At 43.0% G+C, this 14,671-nt stretch overlaps 1 protein-coding gene across 1 annotated transcript in view; it reads left to right on the forward strand.

Annotated features, from left to right (window-relative positions):
• The first annotated feature begins 11,443 nt into the window (after positions 1 to 11,443).
• Positions 11,444 to 14,671, forward strand: part of LOC130188617 (protein shisa-8-like) — a 107,500-nt gene continuing 104,272 nt past the window's right edge. Inside the window, exons 1-3 of the mRNA XM_056407021.1 lie at positions 11,444 to 11,456; positions 11,538 to 11,588; positions 13,228 to 13,819. Coding sequence (XP_056262996.1) covers positions 11,444 to 11,456; positions 11,538 to 11,588; positions 13,228 to 13,819 — 656 coding nt within the window. The remainder of the gene's footprint in view (positions 11,457 to 11,537; positions 11,589 to 13,227; positions 13,820 to 14,671) is intronic.

Consider the following 14,671-nt stretch of genomic DNA (forward strand, 5'->3'; position numbering starts at 1 on the left):
GTCACACCGTGGTGAAGCTTGTCTTGTCTTGGGGTTTTGTCTCGTAACTTCCTGTTTTATTTTGAAGGCTAACTCTCCTCTCGTTTCAGGTCACTTGCCCTTCCTCATGTGTCACCGGTCTGATTGTCTCCCCTGATCCCTGATTGTTTCCACCTGTTCCCCATTACCCTCCTTCTCTGATCCTGACTAAATGATAAGCGTTGCGTAAATCTAACTTGGTAAATACCTTAGCCTGTTGCAGTTGGTCAAAAACTGATGTCATGAGAGGTAGGGGGTAACGATTCTTAATGGTGATGGCATTGAGGGGGCTGTAATCGATGCAGGGTCTAAGGGAGACAATCAGACCGGTGACACATGAGGAAGGGCAAGTGACCTGAAACGAGAGGAGAGTTAGCCTTCAAAATAAAACAGGAAGTTACGAGACAAAACCCCAAGACAAGACAAGCTTCACCACGGTGTGACACTAATTACACACATGGTGACTAAATCAGGACCGTCCATATGAATTATGAATGGCGGACTTCTCGGGATAAATATTTGAATGGATACGATGAATAATTTTGGCAGATTTCAGATTCTGAAATCAACCATAAACATTCTCATCGTTTCAGTCTTCTCCAAGAAAAGATTAAATTACTCCGGCGTTATCATTAAGCTCCTTGCATCTACTTTCCCTTTGAAGAAGTTTAAAGAAAATTAAAAAGGAAGTACTGCCGTCTCAGCATGAACACTTTAGATTAGATGAGAAAAAAATATCCTCCCAGCGGCAATTTGCTTTCCAATATGTATCACGTATCTACACACTGTAAAATATATGGGATTTTACAGTTTACCAGTTTACAGCCCTCCAACGAAAACTTAGGGATGCTCCTGGGCTCTTCGTGGCGTGTAGGTAATCGACTGCATTTCTGTAAGTGTGATGAGATTATAAAAATAGAGTTGGATAAACAGCTCCAGGGAGAAGAAGCACTCTGAGACGTACGGTGATGTCATCAGCGGTACTGGACCAAATATGATTCATCTGCAAGTTTAGCAGCTTCGCTGAGGAAAACATGAGCCCTAAAATAGGCTAATCCCATGAAATCTCCAAATGTAAACTGCGCGCACACACACACACACACACACACACACACTTAAACCAAAGTGGTGCCTGCATGGATCATTTTAGATGAACAAGAGATACATAATGGAAGAATACATGTGCTAATACATGTCTGAAGTATTGACCCTAAGCTGTGAAGCTATCCAACATGTTAATTCAAAGGCTTTACACGGACACGTATGCACGCACAGATTCACTGAGCTGCAATAAAAGCCGACTGGATTTAAAAAATCCGCTTTGTGTCACAAAACTTTAGCAGAAGAAGAGAGAAGGAGCGAGTGAGGACAAGTTAGTGTCTCTGCATTAACGAGGTCTCCTTCCTGCAACTCTTTCCAACTCAACTTTTCTGTTTGGATTTTAACATTCTCTCCATTTATTTCTCCTTCACATGTTGTGACGTCGTGGATTATTCAGGAAGCATCCGAGTTCACATTCTAATTTCATAATTTATTTTTTAGAAAGTCAATCAAACGATGCAAAACAATACCTTACAAAAGATGACAAATAACTGCAACATGAACAACAGAAAATGAACACAAAGAACTAAACTAAGTGACAAAATGAAGAAAATCAACAGCAGAAACAATGAATATGACTCAAAACGACGACGCAGACATGCAAAAGGACACTCAGAGACACAAAACATATCAAAATCTAAAGTAAAATTAGTCAAATTAATTCAACTATCTTCATATTTATAATAAGTCACCAGATCCTCCTCAAGCTGAGCATCAATAAATCTTGCACCGCTTTCAATTTATATACACGGAATAGAATTTTAATGTTTATTATTGAATTTTCTTACATTTAATATGTCATGCTCCGCTATTTTATTGTATTGTATATATTGTGCATTTTTTCATACTTAATATTCATATTTTATATTTACTCTGCAACTTTGCTTGTTGCTGCTACAATCAAATTTCTCCTTGGGAATGAATAAAGTATCTATCTATCTATCTATCTATCTATCATTCGGGGGACTTTTACAGATCTCTTCCCAGGGGCCCACTGTTTCATAATCCGTCCACGCCTGAATTTTTGCACCTTCTTTATATATTTCTTTGCTCATTCCCTCAGCTCCTTTCCTTCCTTATTGTTCCACCACCTCCACTCTTTATTGCTCACCTTTGGGTGCCCTTTCTCTCGTTCGCACAGTCCCTTTCTACATCTCTCTTTCTGAGGACAGATCTCATCTCTGACTGGCTGATTGGGTTACTGCGGCTGTCCTGAGCTTGTACACGCACACACACACACACACACACACACACGGACACATGGACACACACACTCTCACACACATTAGACGGCTTTGCAGGGGATGAAACGGAGACTGACAGCTCATAATGACATGGACTGCCCACTGAGCCACAGCCGGATAGTCTTCCATTGGCGACTGCTCAACGAGTCATGTGGCCTTGTTGCTCCTCGCTGCTCTGGTTAGCTGATTGGTGTAGCCTCTCTGATGTCTGAATTATTTTAATCCATCCATCATCTACACCCGCTTATTCTGTGCCTGGTTGCATGGGGAAAGAGCTATCGGCACACATGGGCTCAACACACACACACACACATGCAAAAGACCAACACGTATACACAGACACCATTAACATTTTAGCATGGATGGAGTTCTGCAGATGATGGCAAGAAGCGACTTCCTTGTCAGCGTGGTGAATAATGAAGGATAACCCTCGTTATGCTGAGTCGTCAGGTTCTCTGACAGCGTGGCCGGACCGCTGATGGGTTCTAATGACATTTTGGCTGATAGACCGAGTGTGTCCTTGGCCATCATTTAACTAAATGGCAGTTTGGATGGCTGACTGACAGGTTGGGATCGGCTGGTTAACAAATGGACAACAAGGATCATCAATACTTTAAATACATTAGCAGCGGTCATTGATCCACCTATAAGGGCATGTGGGGTAGTCTTTCTAAGTGGAGGGAAATACAAAGGAACTCAGGGGAAAGAGAGGCATGTTATGGAAATAGAGCAACCAAAATATCCTAGATATCCAGAGTGCAACATCAATCCAAAGTGATGCATCCCAAGAATAGAATAAAAGAGGACATTTAAGATAGTGTTTTCTTCTTGTTTCTGACTGACCCTCATTGTCTGACACATGCAACAGACAGGGTGATTTGTTTGTGTGCTTCCTTTTGATGGAAGAAGAGGGAAAGCTGAGAGGGCTACAGACAAAGAGGGATCGCAGTACAAAAGGTGCCACAGATGGGAATTAGAGCCAGCTGGCCCACATGGGGAGAGGGGGGGGGTCCATCTGCAAATTAAACTTTTATTTTTAAGAGAGCTGCAATGATTAAAGCGGCGTAGCAGCTTAGAACCTCCTCACTGGTGACTCTCCGTTGCAACCAGAAAAGAAAGACACAAAGAAAGTTCTGAAAAAAAGTTACTGCCCATTTTACGACTGTAATTTAAACCAAAAGTGAAGAAAAGACAATAAAAAAGACAAGAAGCCGCTGGCACGGCACCATCTTGCATGAGATGGAAGTCTATGAGAAAATAACCCCACTTCTTACCTTATTTATTTCTTCAGTAAACATTTCAATCACTAGTTTAAAGTCTTATTTAATACAGCGTGATGTTCATTATGATCCCAGTTAGATTTAAATATTCCATAAACCAGGGTGTGCCTCAGGATAACTTGTAATTGAGAGGTCACTCCCACGGCGTTGTCCGGTCTGGGGTTTATGTTTTCAAAAGAGCATTTGGCAATTTCCTATGACCGATAGTGGGGCCATGTATGTGAGAAGATCGCATTTGGACCACATGATATCGTACGTTTTTCACCTGGAAGCAGTCACAACATTAACTGCGGAGTTGAGCTGGTGTCTGTATCAGTTTTACTGATGAAATGTAAGAATTATATTCACCATCTTTTCTGAATCGGTCAAAGCGTCTCCTATAATTCAGCAAACGCAAAGCAAGTTTTACATGATTATTTTACAGTCTTGACATTGAACGCATGAAATGGACGGAAAGGAAACAGTCAATGTTTGTACTGGCTCTGTTGCACTCTGAGATTGGCTAACACATAGAATGCATTATTATTTATTATTATAAAAATAGTCAATGCTTGACATTGTCCACTCGTAAACTGTGGCAGCGAGGTGCGTTTAGGCTCGGCTGCAGAGTGGGTTGAGCGGGGGTGTGGTTCAGGGAACAATGTATAATTGGCCTCAGCTGGTGGCTGATTGTTAATGAGCACCAGCTGGGGCTAATCTGTGACTTTCTACAGTGACTGATCTTTCTTTTCATTTATCAACTTCTCATGTAAATGTATTATCATTTGGTGTTTTTGCTGTTTTGGAAGCCTCTCACCGTCCTGTGCTGCAGTACCACTCTCCACCTGAACTCTTACTTCTGCGCCGATGGGTCGTTTCAAAAAGAAAAAAGAAAAAAAGAAAACTGATATTCTTTTGAATACCTGGTTATGTATCCACAGTATAACATCAGGAAATTCAAAAAATATATATTATTATATTTTTCCATTACTTTTCCCAGTGTTATAAGTTTATTGTTTCATGATCGGTATTATGATATTTAGGCATGCTATCATATCAAAATCACAATTTTGATACTGTGGAAACACTAGACTGTTCATGACGTGGGGACTCACACCTAACGTTGTTTTTGTCCATTTACCGTCATTCAAACAAGACAAATGCGTCCTCAACAATGTTAAAAATGAGAGGAAAGAAGATTTACTTTGTGCAATTCCAAAACTACTGAGTTTCAACATTTAAATGACTATCCTATAAAACAATATTACCTCAGTTTATAACATATCTTTTAAAGGAGGTCATAAGAGAGACAGTAGCATGTTGGATTTCAATGCAGCGCTTTGTCAAAACAATGTCACGGTCAGAGATATAATAGCAATAAAATAAAGCATCAGAGACGCCCCCCCCCCCCCCCCCCCACACACACACACACCTTGTTACAGCATAACAATACATTCCATGCCGTTAAACGCTGTCTTGGTGATCCTCGAGGGAACACGATATCTTTTGTTTGTGGGTGAGTGTTTGTGCTTAGGTGTGTGTGAAAGTATTAATTTGTGTGTGTGTGTGCTAGCTTCGAATCAATTATACGAGGATATGATGTCTGACCCTTGTAGTCAAGGACAAGGTTTTGGGAGGGCCGCGGTTTGGGACGGAGCTGAACAAAGGTTCCATGTAAGTAAAGTTTATTTATATTGCACTTATCACAGACAAAGGTCATAAAGTGTACAGGAGTGGAAAATATAGAAGTGCACTTTGTGACGTTGTGGACAGCAGTGAGCATGTTGTCCGTTGCCATCTTGGTGTCTGGGCTCTTCCCATCTTGGTTTTGGCCATTGACATCTTTACTTGTTGGCTGTTGTCTTATTCAATTAGACCAATGCCACCTGGTTTGTTGACCATTGCCATCTTGTTTTTTTGGCCGTTGCCATCTTGTTTTTTTAACTGTTGCCATCTGGGCTATTAAGCCATCTTGACGATTTGGCTTTTGCCATCTTGGCTTTTTTCAACCTGTGTCACGACGGGATGAGGGTGAACCCAAATGCACGACTCAGGAGACAGATAATGCTGATGAAGATCCTTTACTGTAGTGTTGTTACGAGATGTGCCGACGCTTCGAAGCGTGTGTCGAGTCATGGAGGGGGCGTTTCCTCGAAGCGCGTATCGAGGCTTGCTTCATTTAGGGGAGGAGCCAAAGATGATGACGTCCGAAACCTCGCTGTCCGGCTGTACCACGTGACTGCTTCGGGAAGTGGTTCAGATATTTCCGGGAGGTTTGACAGCAATATAAAACCCTCAGGATCCATTCAAAATGTGGGTTGTTGGTTGAGAGTTCAGAGTTTAGAGAGAGAGATAGTTTGGAGAGTTAGGAGAGTGAGGAGATAAGATGGAACTGTTAAGAAACTGTTATTTCTGAATAAAAATGAATAAAATGTCCCTTGTCCTGTACATCACTGTCCAAGTTACAAACGCATATTCAGTCCCCTCTTCCTAGTTACACACACACACACACACACGTTCACTGTCCTCTGCCTGCTTAAGCCCATGCCATTTTCCTAAAGTGACATAATAACATTATTACACAACCTGACATATCATATGATACTACAATTTTGGGAACATTTACACACACAGAATACATTCAAAAAACATTTTATTATGCACATATGTGATAATTTATGTACAGAAATGATTTGGTCATACATTTTTGTAATTCATAGTCATTCCCAACAGCCATAACAGACACAAAAATTCAATGCATCACATTATGTGGTTCAGATACAGCTGCCTGTGATTATACACTTGGCCAGTAGGTGGTTTCGTGAGCACATGAAGCTCCGAGAAATGAACCCTTTCTCGAACCAATTGGCTGAAGTGGTTCGATGCCTCATGACTGGCTTCATCTCACCATCACTAATTGTCAGGAACGGAACAGACCGAATAAACAAACACACAGTGGAACGCTCAAGGGCTTGGTCTGAGAAACACAAGACAATCTGGCAGAGGACAAGTGGAAGTGAGGGAGCTAAATAGTGAGGGACTAATGAGGGGATGGGCTGCAGGTGAGAAGGGCGTGAGGACCAGGTGAAGGGAATGAGGGACTAACGAGGGAGTGATCAGAGGCAGGTGAGAAGGGTGTGAGGACCAGGTGAAGGGAATGAGGGACTAATGAGGGAGTGATCAGAGGCAGGTGAAGGGAGTTGGATTGACGAGATGGGAAGCAGGATCTGGAATGACATGATAGTTAGTGACAGGATGAAAACAACTACTACAAAAAGGAAGGTGTGGAGCTAAACTGTTACAACCTGAACTGACATCATAGGGTGGAGCCAAGAACAATTGATCTCTGAATAAGACAATAACCAAAATGTAACAATAACCTTTCATGAACTGAATGTTTACTGAGGTAGTAATAAATCAAGTAGAAATTGGGTAATCTTTTCAGTGACTACAATTGGACCTCTTTTCTCAACCCTACTGGCTCTTAGAAATAATGCAGCTCTAAGGCCACCTGCTGCTCTCTTTTGTTTAGTGTTTGGTTGGTTTCTACTTCATTGCTTTCAGATTGCCATTTTCTCTTAAATGACTCTATTTTGTTTTCAAGGTTCAACATTTCTCTTACACTCACTCTGTATTCTCTCATGGCCTAGTCTGAGTTACACTCGCATAACTTAATCTGTTTTCTTGGTGCTGATCTCCACTCCGAACTAATATATACTTCGTGATAGTCAGAGTACAGAACCGATGAGCAGCGTGCGGAAGGAAATGACACGGAGCGAGAGAAGAAAAGAGAGGGAGTGACCGGATTGGCGACGAAGACTGATTAAGACCGACCGAGGGGAGGAGAAAGTGAAGGTAACGAGGGGGTTGTGGTGGGAAGCGAAGGCACCAGTTGACTGAGATGAAGAGGTTGATTGAGGTGCTCATCCGCTCTTAGTGTATTTAAGATTTAATGAAAGAGGAAAGGAGTGGAGATGAAGAAGAGGGGAGGAAGATGAGAAGACAGTAGAGGACAAAAAAAGGTCATTTATTTATTTTATTTATTTATTTTAAATTTATTTAACCAGGAAATGCCTCATTGAGATTAAAAATCTCCTTTACAAGAGTGTCCTGGCCAAGACAGCAGCAGCAGCACGTCACACAAAGTTCCATACAATACAACATAAAACAGTGACAGACAATATATAAAACGAAAAACTAAATCACAGCATGAATAAAAGAACAAAAGAAAGGAGACGAGTACCAGGGAAAAGGGAGGGATGACAAATGCAGGAAGAGAAAGGAAAGTGAACATCTGCTGAATGCAGTCACCTTAATTTTGATAGAATACGCTAGAGAGTGTCAAAATAAATAATACATATTCGGGATGTAAACGAATAGGAATACATTTTCCGGATTCTTTGCAGTAATATCCGCTGACTCCCCCTCCCCCAACGGACCTGTCACCAGGTTGTCACATGCACGGTGCAGCACATCTTCTCAGCCGCTCTGTCAAACATGGCGGCTTTTTCTACGTTTCTGCAAACCACAGATTGTTTTGATGTGTATGTTTTTAATTTTGTGGATGTTTTTGCCTTCAGTCAAAGCGACCGGAGACACGCCGGTTGTAGTGCAGTTGTTGTGTTATTATTTCAACACAAACCACGATGGCAGGTTTCATTTAGTTGTTGTGTGTTTACAGTGGTGCGTACCAGAGTGCATGCATGAGTGCATTTTCAATTTATAAAAATATTAATATGTTTGCGAATATATGTATTTGTGGCTTTATTTGGCTGCAAACTTAAACATATGTAAAGAATATTAATTGCAATAGAAAACTATAAAGTTGGCTGGCTGATATGGAAAAACAAATAATCGATAATATAGTTAATACAAAGCAACTATCTAGAAATATTGTCGGACTGACTATCGGTAAATTCACAACATATTTTGACAATTATATTCGATTAAATAATCATCTCTTCAATGATAAATTGGTTTAAGGCAAATAATAGAACAGCTGAAACAGTCTGGTAAATTCATAAAATTACATTAAAACCCGTAAAACACTTATGCCATAATACAATATTACAATGCTCCAAATCAAAAACAAAATCTTGTTTCTTATCACAATATCTATATAAATTGTATATATTTACCGGCCAAACTAGAGGACTTTTAATAACTTACGTTACATCGTAAGTTATACTGCCCACTTCCAGAATATACATATGAACATATGTTTTTGTGAAGCATCCTATTATTTAAATATCCATATACTATTGCATGAGATGTGCCAGAGAAAAACCACGACAGCAACTGAGAGTGGAAAATGTGCGATTAGACCACAACCAAGCAGAGAGAGAGAGGGAGGGAGAGAGAGAGAGAGAGAGAACTGATTTAAGACACCCATTCAATCTGCGCTCTCTCCCCTCCATCTCATCCCTCTTTCTTTCCATCTTGATTTCCAGCCAACGCTCTCCGCTCCCCCGTCTCTCCACTTTCTCTGACAATTGAGAGGCAGCGTCCTGCTTTCTCTGATGGTGGGAACGCGGTCTTTATCCACCACAACTTTTATTTCTATCTCCTAATTAATGACGTGCTTTCCATTAAGGGGAATGTGCTGAGGACACTTTAATGTCAGGCTGCGGGGAAGGAGGAGAGGATTAGCTGATTTGCGGCTCATCACGCAGTGTGAAGTCACGGCACTGTGTCGGCGTGCGGCGTGTGTGTGTGTGTGTGTAGTTCATGACACAACTCCCGACGCACTCCGCCAACGATTTTAAGCACATTTAGGCCGAGAGGGCTTGAAGATGAGCTGGGAGGACGACTACAAAAGAAGAAAAACAGCGTGGCTCAAATGCATGAGGTTGCAGATATAGTGTGCGTGTGAAAAGAATTAAAAAAAAGATGAAAGGATAAGAGGGTTGCAGGGAAATGAAAGAAAAGCGTTCAAGCTTTTATGTAAAAAAAAAAAAAAGAAGTTTGAAAAATTAATATTTAAGATGAATATAATGTTCGACACTTATAAACAGAATGAAATATTAAGCAGCGTTTCCGTGGCTGCTTTTTTTTCTCCCTCTCTCAGTACTTTCTGATGAGGTTTGGTGGTCAGACCCAGAGGCGCTACTTCTTCTGCGTCTTCAAAAAAAATCAAGTTCACATTCAACATTATTATCTGGGATGATTCAAAATTCATAACATTTTGCGTCTTTATCTTCAGTCAATTTCCTGGGAATATTCTGAGGCCTTGACTGATTGCCTTTCTCTTTTTCTATCCAGGTCTATATGTCACTTCCCTTCAGGATAACGTTGCTTCCCCCCCCTCCTACCTGTCTGCATCCTCTTCCTATCGCCACTCTTCCTCCCACTATTCCTCTGCCAGTTCCTATTCCAGTCGCTTTCCCCACGTTTCTTAATCCCCCTCCCTCCCCAGCGATAATTCCTCTCCTCTTTCGCTCCCCAGTTCCTCTCTGTCAAGCCCTCTCTCTGGCAGCTGCTCCGCTCCCCTCTTCTCTCCTGCCCTCCTTCTCTTCCTGCCTCCCCCTTCCTTTCTGTTTATATCACTCTTGCTTCCTCTTTCCCTCTTTCTCACACTCCATCCACTCCTCTCTCTCTCTCTCTCTCTCCCCTTCCCTAAATCAGCCCTTATAGACTGCAGCATCACACATGTTCCAGGCACGCTCCCACAAAGGATGTGCAAAGGTACCAGTAATTACGCACAGGCACGAATGTAATGCTTCATACACATAGAGACGCACGCACACACACACACACACACACACAAACATGCATCGCGCACGCACACTGAAAAGGTTAGACAGGCAGCAGGTAAACTGACAGCAATGGAAGAGATGATAGATAACAGGAATGTGGGCGACAAGAAAGGAACATGTGTGTTTGATAGTCGAGAGCCACGAAAAAAGAAAAAAAGAACGAGGGACAAAATTGAGAGAAAAGTCTCAGTGACACATAATGAGAGACAGAGGATGAGAGTGAAAGACAGAGTCAGCAGGCTGGAGCTGCGCTCATTTACGCACTAAAGACATACAAGTGTGTGTGTGTGTGTGTGAGAGAGAGAGAGAGAGAGAGAGAGAGGGGGAGAGAGAAAGAGGGGAGGAGTGAGTTGGAGAGGGAGGAGTGAAAGAGAGAAAGAGAGAAAGTATGTAGTGTACATTGTCATCCAGTCCTGGCAGAGAGCAGCAGTAGTAGCAGCAGCGCGAGCATCAGCAGCGGACCGGATAAAGACGCACTGAGTGGAGCCGAGGCATCGAGGACATGAGGAATACACTGATGAAGGAGCAACAACAAAGGGAGAGGATGGAATAAAAAAGAAAGAAAAAAGAAGCATTTTATTGCTTTTACTTTCTCGTCCCACTTCTGTTTGGAGCATCCCACAAGCAGAGCACCAGTGAAAACACATACATATGATATATATATAAAATTCCTATACATATATATCAAATTATGACTGTTTTCAAAGAAGCTGCAGCCGGACAAGGACTGAATTGAAAGAAAAATCCATTGCATGAAAAGAATTTGGAGATGATTTTCCAAGAAAAATGTTGCATATTAATGCTTTGAGAATTTCTTTTGTCTGTTTTCTATGATCAGAGAGAGAAGGGGGGGGGGGGGGGGGAAAGACCACAAAAAAACCACATTGATGCAAATAGACATTTTGGGAAAAAGGGAAACTGAGTTTTGAGCAACAAAGAGATTCTTCTGCAGGCAGTCCTGCATTTTCCAAGGGGGGCTTCTTTTGAAAACAGGATATTTTTTGATCTGCCCTCATTGCCACTCGGCTGTCTGGCTGTCGCATCTCCACTTGTCTCTGTCGTCCGCATGGGCCGGGGGAGTATTATTCCAATGAGGCTTTCACAAGTGCGACACTGAAAAGTGCACAGGGCTCTCTGACCCCGCGCTGGTATTTCCTCAGCCACGACAAAAGCGCCGCACAGCCCGGCTGGAACAGAGAGGAAAGGGGGAGGTAAGTTGTTGGGGGGGGGGGGGGGGAAAGAAAGAGGCAAAAATATCATCAGAGAGAGGGAGATGATGATCAGAGAGTAAACAAAGCGAGATCATCAAAAACTCAGCTCAAAAGCAAATCAAGGAAGGAGAGACACAACCGCCAAAGCCAGGATCCATTTCATGGGACACTCCACTCTGGTCAAGCCATCCCAGCGTCTCATTTGGACAGATTCTCTCGTGTCGTAGACGCAGCAACGCTAAGACACTCTGATCAGAGATTCAGTGTCGCATCAGAAGCCCTCCCCTTGCACCTCTTTAGTCTTAGCACTTGTAGGGCAGGACTGAGCAACACAGAGAGAGAGAGAGAGAGAGAGAGATCACGCAGCTGGCGTCCCGGGTCTGTGAGAGACCCCGGGATCCAGCCGGAGGATCAACGCATCATCAACAGGAGCCCCACGCGCGGCCGGGACCAAAAAAACCCATTGGACTCCTTCTGTCTCGCTTAAAAGCTTCAATCTGACACTGTGGCCAGGTGGATTTCAGCTGTTTGTGAATGTGTGTGTGTGTGAGTGTGTGTGCGTGTTTGTGTGTGCCCCAGGTGCAAAAGCTTTTGGACTGTAATCATCAAAGGATTCCAGCTCAACGAGAGTCCGGAGCAACGTTTTGAAGAACACATGCTCAGCTGCTTTTACCTGTTGGATTTTTGGAAGGAAATAGCACCGCACAGTCTTTTACAAAATAAAAGCTCAATATTTAATATCCCTCATAAAAGGCTGGATCTACACATCTCACGGAGGGAGTATAACGTTCACCACAGTGGAGCAAGGCGGCAGCGAAAAAGATGCCCACCACAAAGATAAAAAAGCTCTCTTTGAACAGTGACATTGAGAGCAGGGGGATGAGGGATGCGAGTTAAACTCTGAGAGGGAAAGCCCTGCACTCTGCTCGGAGTATTTCCAGCACATCACAACTGATTTGACTCCAGCGTTGAGCATCTGAGTCGTTATCCACTCAGGAATATGAGTCCGTCTCAAGAGCAGAAAGCCTTTTATGTGGGAGCCCGTGACTATCTGCAAGTTTAAGAGGAATCCGCCTTCTTTTTCTGCAAACGTCGTCAGGAAGCGAGAGTTCTCACTTTTCACGGATTATTGAACCACTCAGCGGGGGAGCTTAGTGCTGGGAATGCCAGAGGCAAGTTTATTGGTAGGTAACAAGCCCTCCTAAACTACATTCCCTCCAAGCCACCGGATTTGGATTTGTTTACGACCGCCTCTGCTGTCTGCTGATGACGTATGGCGTTGTGAAAGGTGACATTTACTGAATTTGGGAATATTGATAAACCCACACCTATACATATTGTAAACAGCCAGGGACTGCGACGTGTCTGTGCATGTGAGGAACTCACTCCTGTTGAGATGTGAGATTTATTTCACTCACTTGTTCCTCTGCCCCTTGATGACGGTTCAGCCCTGTGTACATGTGTGCATTGATAACACAGAAACAAAGTGAATGCTGTTTTATTTCTTCTACAACCTCATTTTCATTCAGTGACTGTAATTTGAAGATCTGAATAAGAAGGATATATAATTCTCAATTTCTTTTCTTTTTTTAAACCCCAGAAGCTTTTCCATCGTTAACACTTCCACGTCGGCACTGAGCCACCACGAGACCCTGGAGTAAGACCAAGATGGCTACCTTCGTGCATCCATTGTTGGTTAGCTTCTCCCTGGCCGTTCTGCTGGGTTTGACCTCTCTGGGTGGACTGAACTCTTGGCCGTCAGGTCAGGCTTCGGCCCAGGTCGCCACCGACAACCAGACGACAGATTCGCCCATCCCGGAGGCGGCGCTGGCAACCCCGACGCCAGACTCGGAGGAGAAAACATCTCCCAGTAACGGTAACCGTTGCTGGGGTTACTACGATGTCATGGGCCAGTGGGACCCGCCCTTCAACTGTCACGTAGGTATCTACCTGTTCTGCTGCGGCTCCTGCTTCTACCGCTTCTGCTGCCAGTTCAAAATCCACAGTTTGGACCAGACGTCCTGCTCCAACTACGACACGCCCGTATGGGCGAACACCGGGAAGCCGGCGGAACTCGTCACGGAGGTCCGAGAGGAACCGGACAAGGATCGGACCCACATGATCGTGTATATTATCTGTGGAGTGGTGGCCATCATGGTGTTGGTCGGGATTTTCACCAAGCTCGGGCTGGAGAAGAGCCAGGGACGACAGGCGGACATGACCAACTCCAGGTATGAACTGAGAGGGGCGGGATTATTACGTAGATGTGGTAAGGATTAGCAGGGGAATACATTATAATGGCATTGTCGCCAACACTCATGATGATATTGATGCATTTAGTCTCATAAGATTATCTTGAATCGCTTGCTGGATAGATTTCTTCAATCGGCTCATTGAAAAATACCTGTAAGAAGCGTTGTATTTTTACCTTTGCATTGAAAATGCGGAAGGTTATGTTTTGATTGCCGTGTATTTATTTATTTATTTGTATGCGTGTTATTCGCATAACAAAAAAAGTTTTAAACTGAATCGCATGAAATTTGGTGGGATGATTGGTTATTATCCGGGGACCATTTGATTAGATTTTGGGATCAATCGGGTCAAAGGTCAAGGTCATGAAAAGGTCAAACTCTTATTGAATCGCATGAAATTAAGTGGGATGATTGGTTATTATCCGGGGACCATTTGATTAGATTTTGGGATCAATCGGGTCAAAGGTCAAGGTCATGAAAAGGTCAACATCTTCTTCTTACCATAGCACGGTCAATTGTTATCCAATTGGCAACTAATGCCAACATGTTCATAATTCAATGCCCAATCTTGTGATATGCGAAGGTATGCGCTCTACCGAGTGCCCGTTCTAGTTGAAAATGTTATATTGATTCTATATAATACATATGTTTGTTGTTGGGATGAGGGGATGAAATAAGGAGTTGCCAAGCAGTACTTTGAGCACCCATGGAGGAGGGGGATAAAGGTCCCATCCATTTGTCCCATAAACAACGTTGACGTGACTCCCCGTTTTAGTTTTTCTTTGGCTCCGGTTGTCAGAGTTGGACCGGCCATTGGGAGAATCAGGCATT

Source organism: Pseudoliparis swirei, chromosome 23, assembly GCF_029220125.1.
Source record: "Pseudoliparis swirei isolate HS2019 ecotype Mariana Trench chromosome 23, NWPU_hadal_v1, whole genome shotgun sequence".
Taxonomy (NCBI): Eukaryota; Metazoa; Chordata; class Actinopteri; order Perciformes; family Liparidae; genus Pseudoliparis; species Pseudoliparis swirei.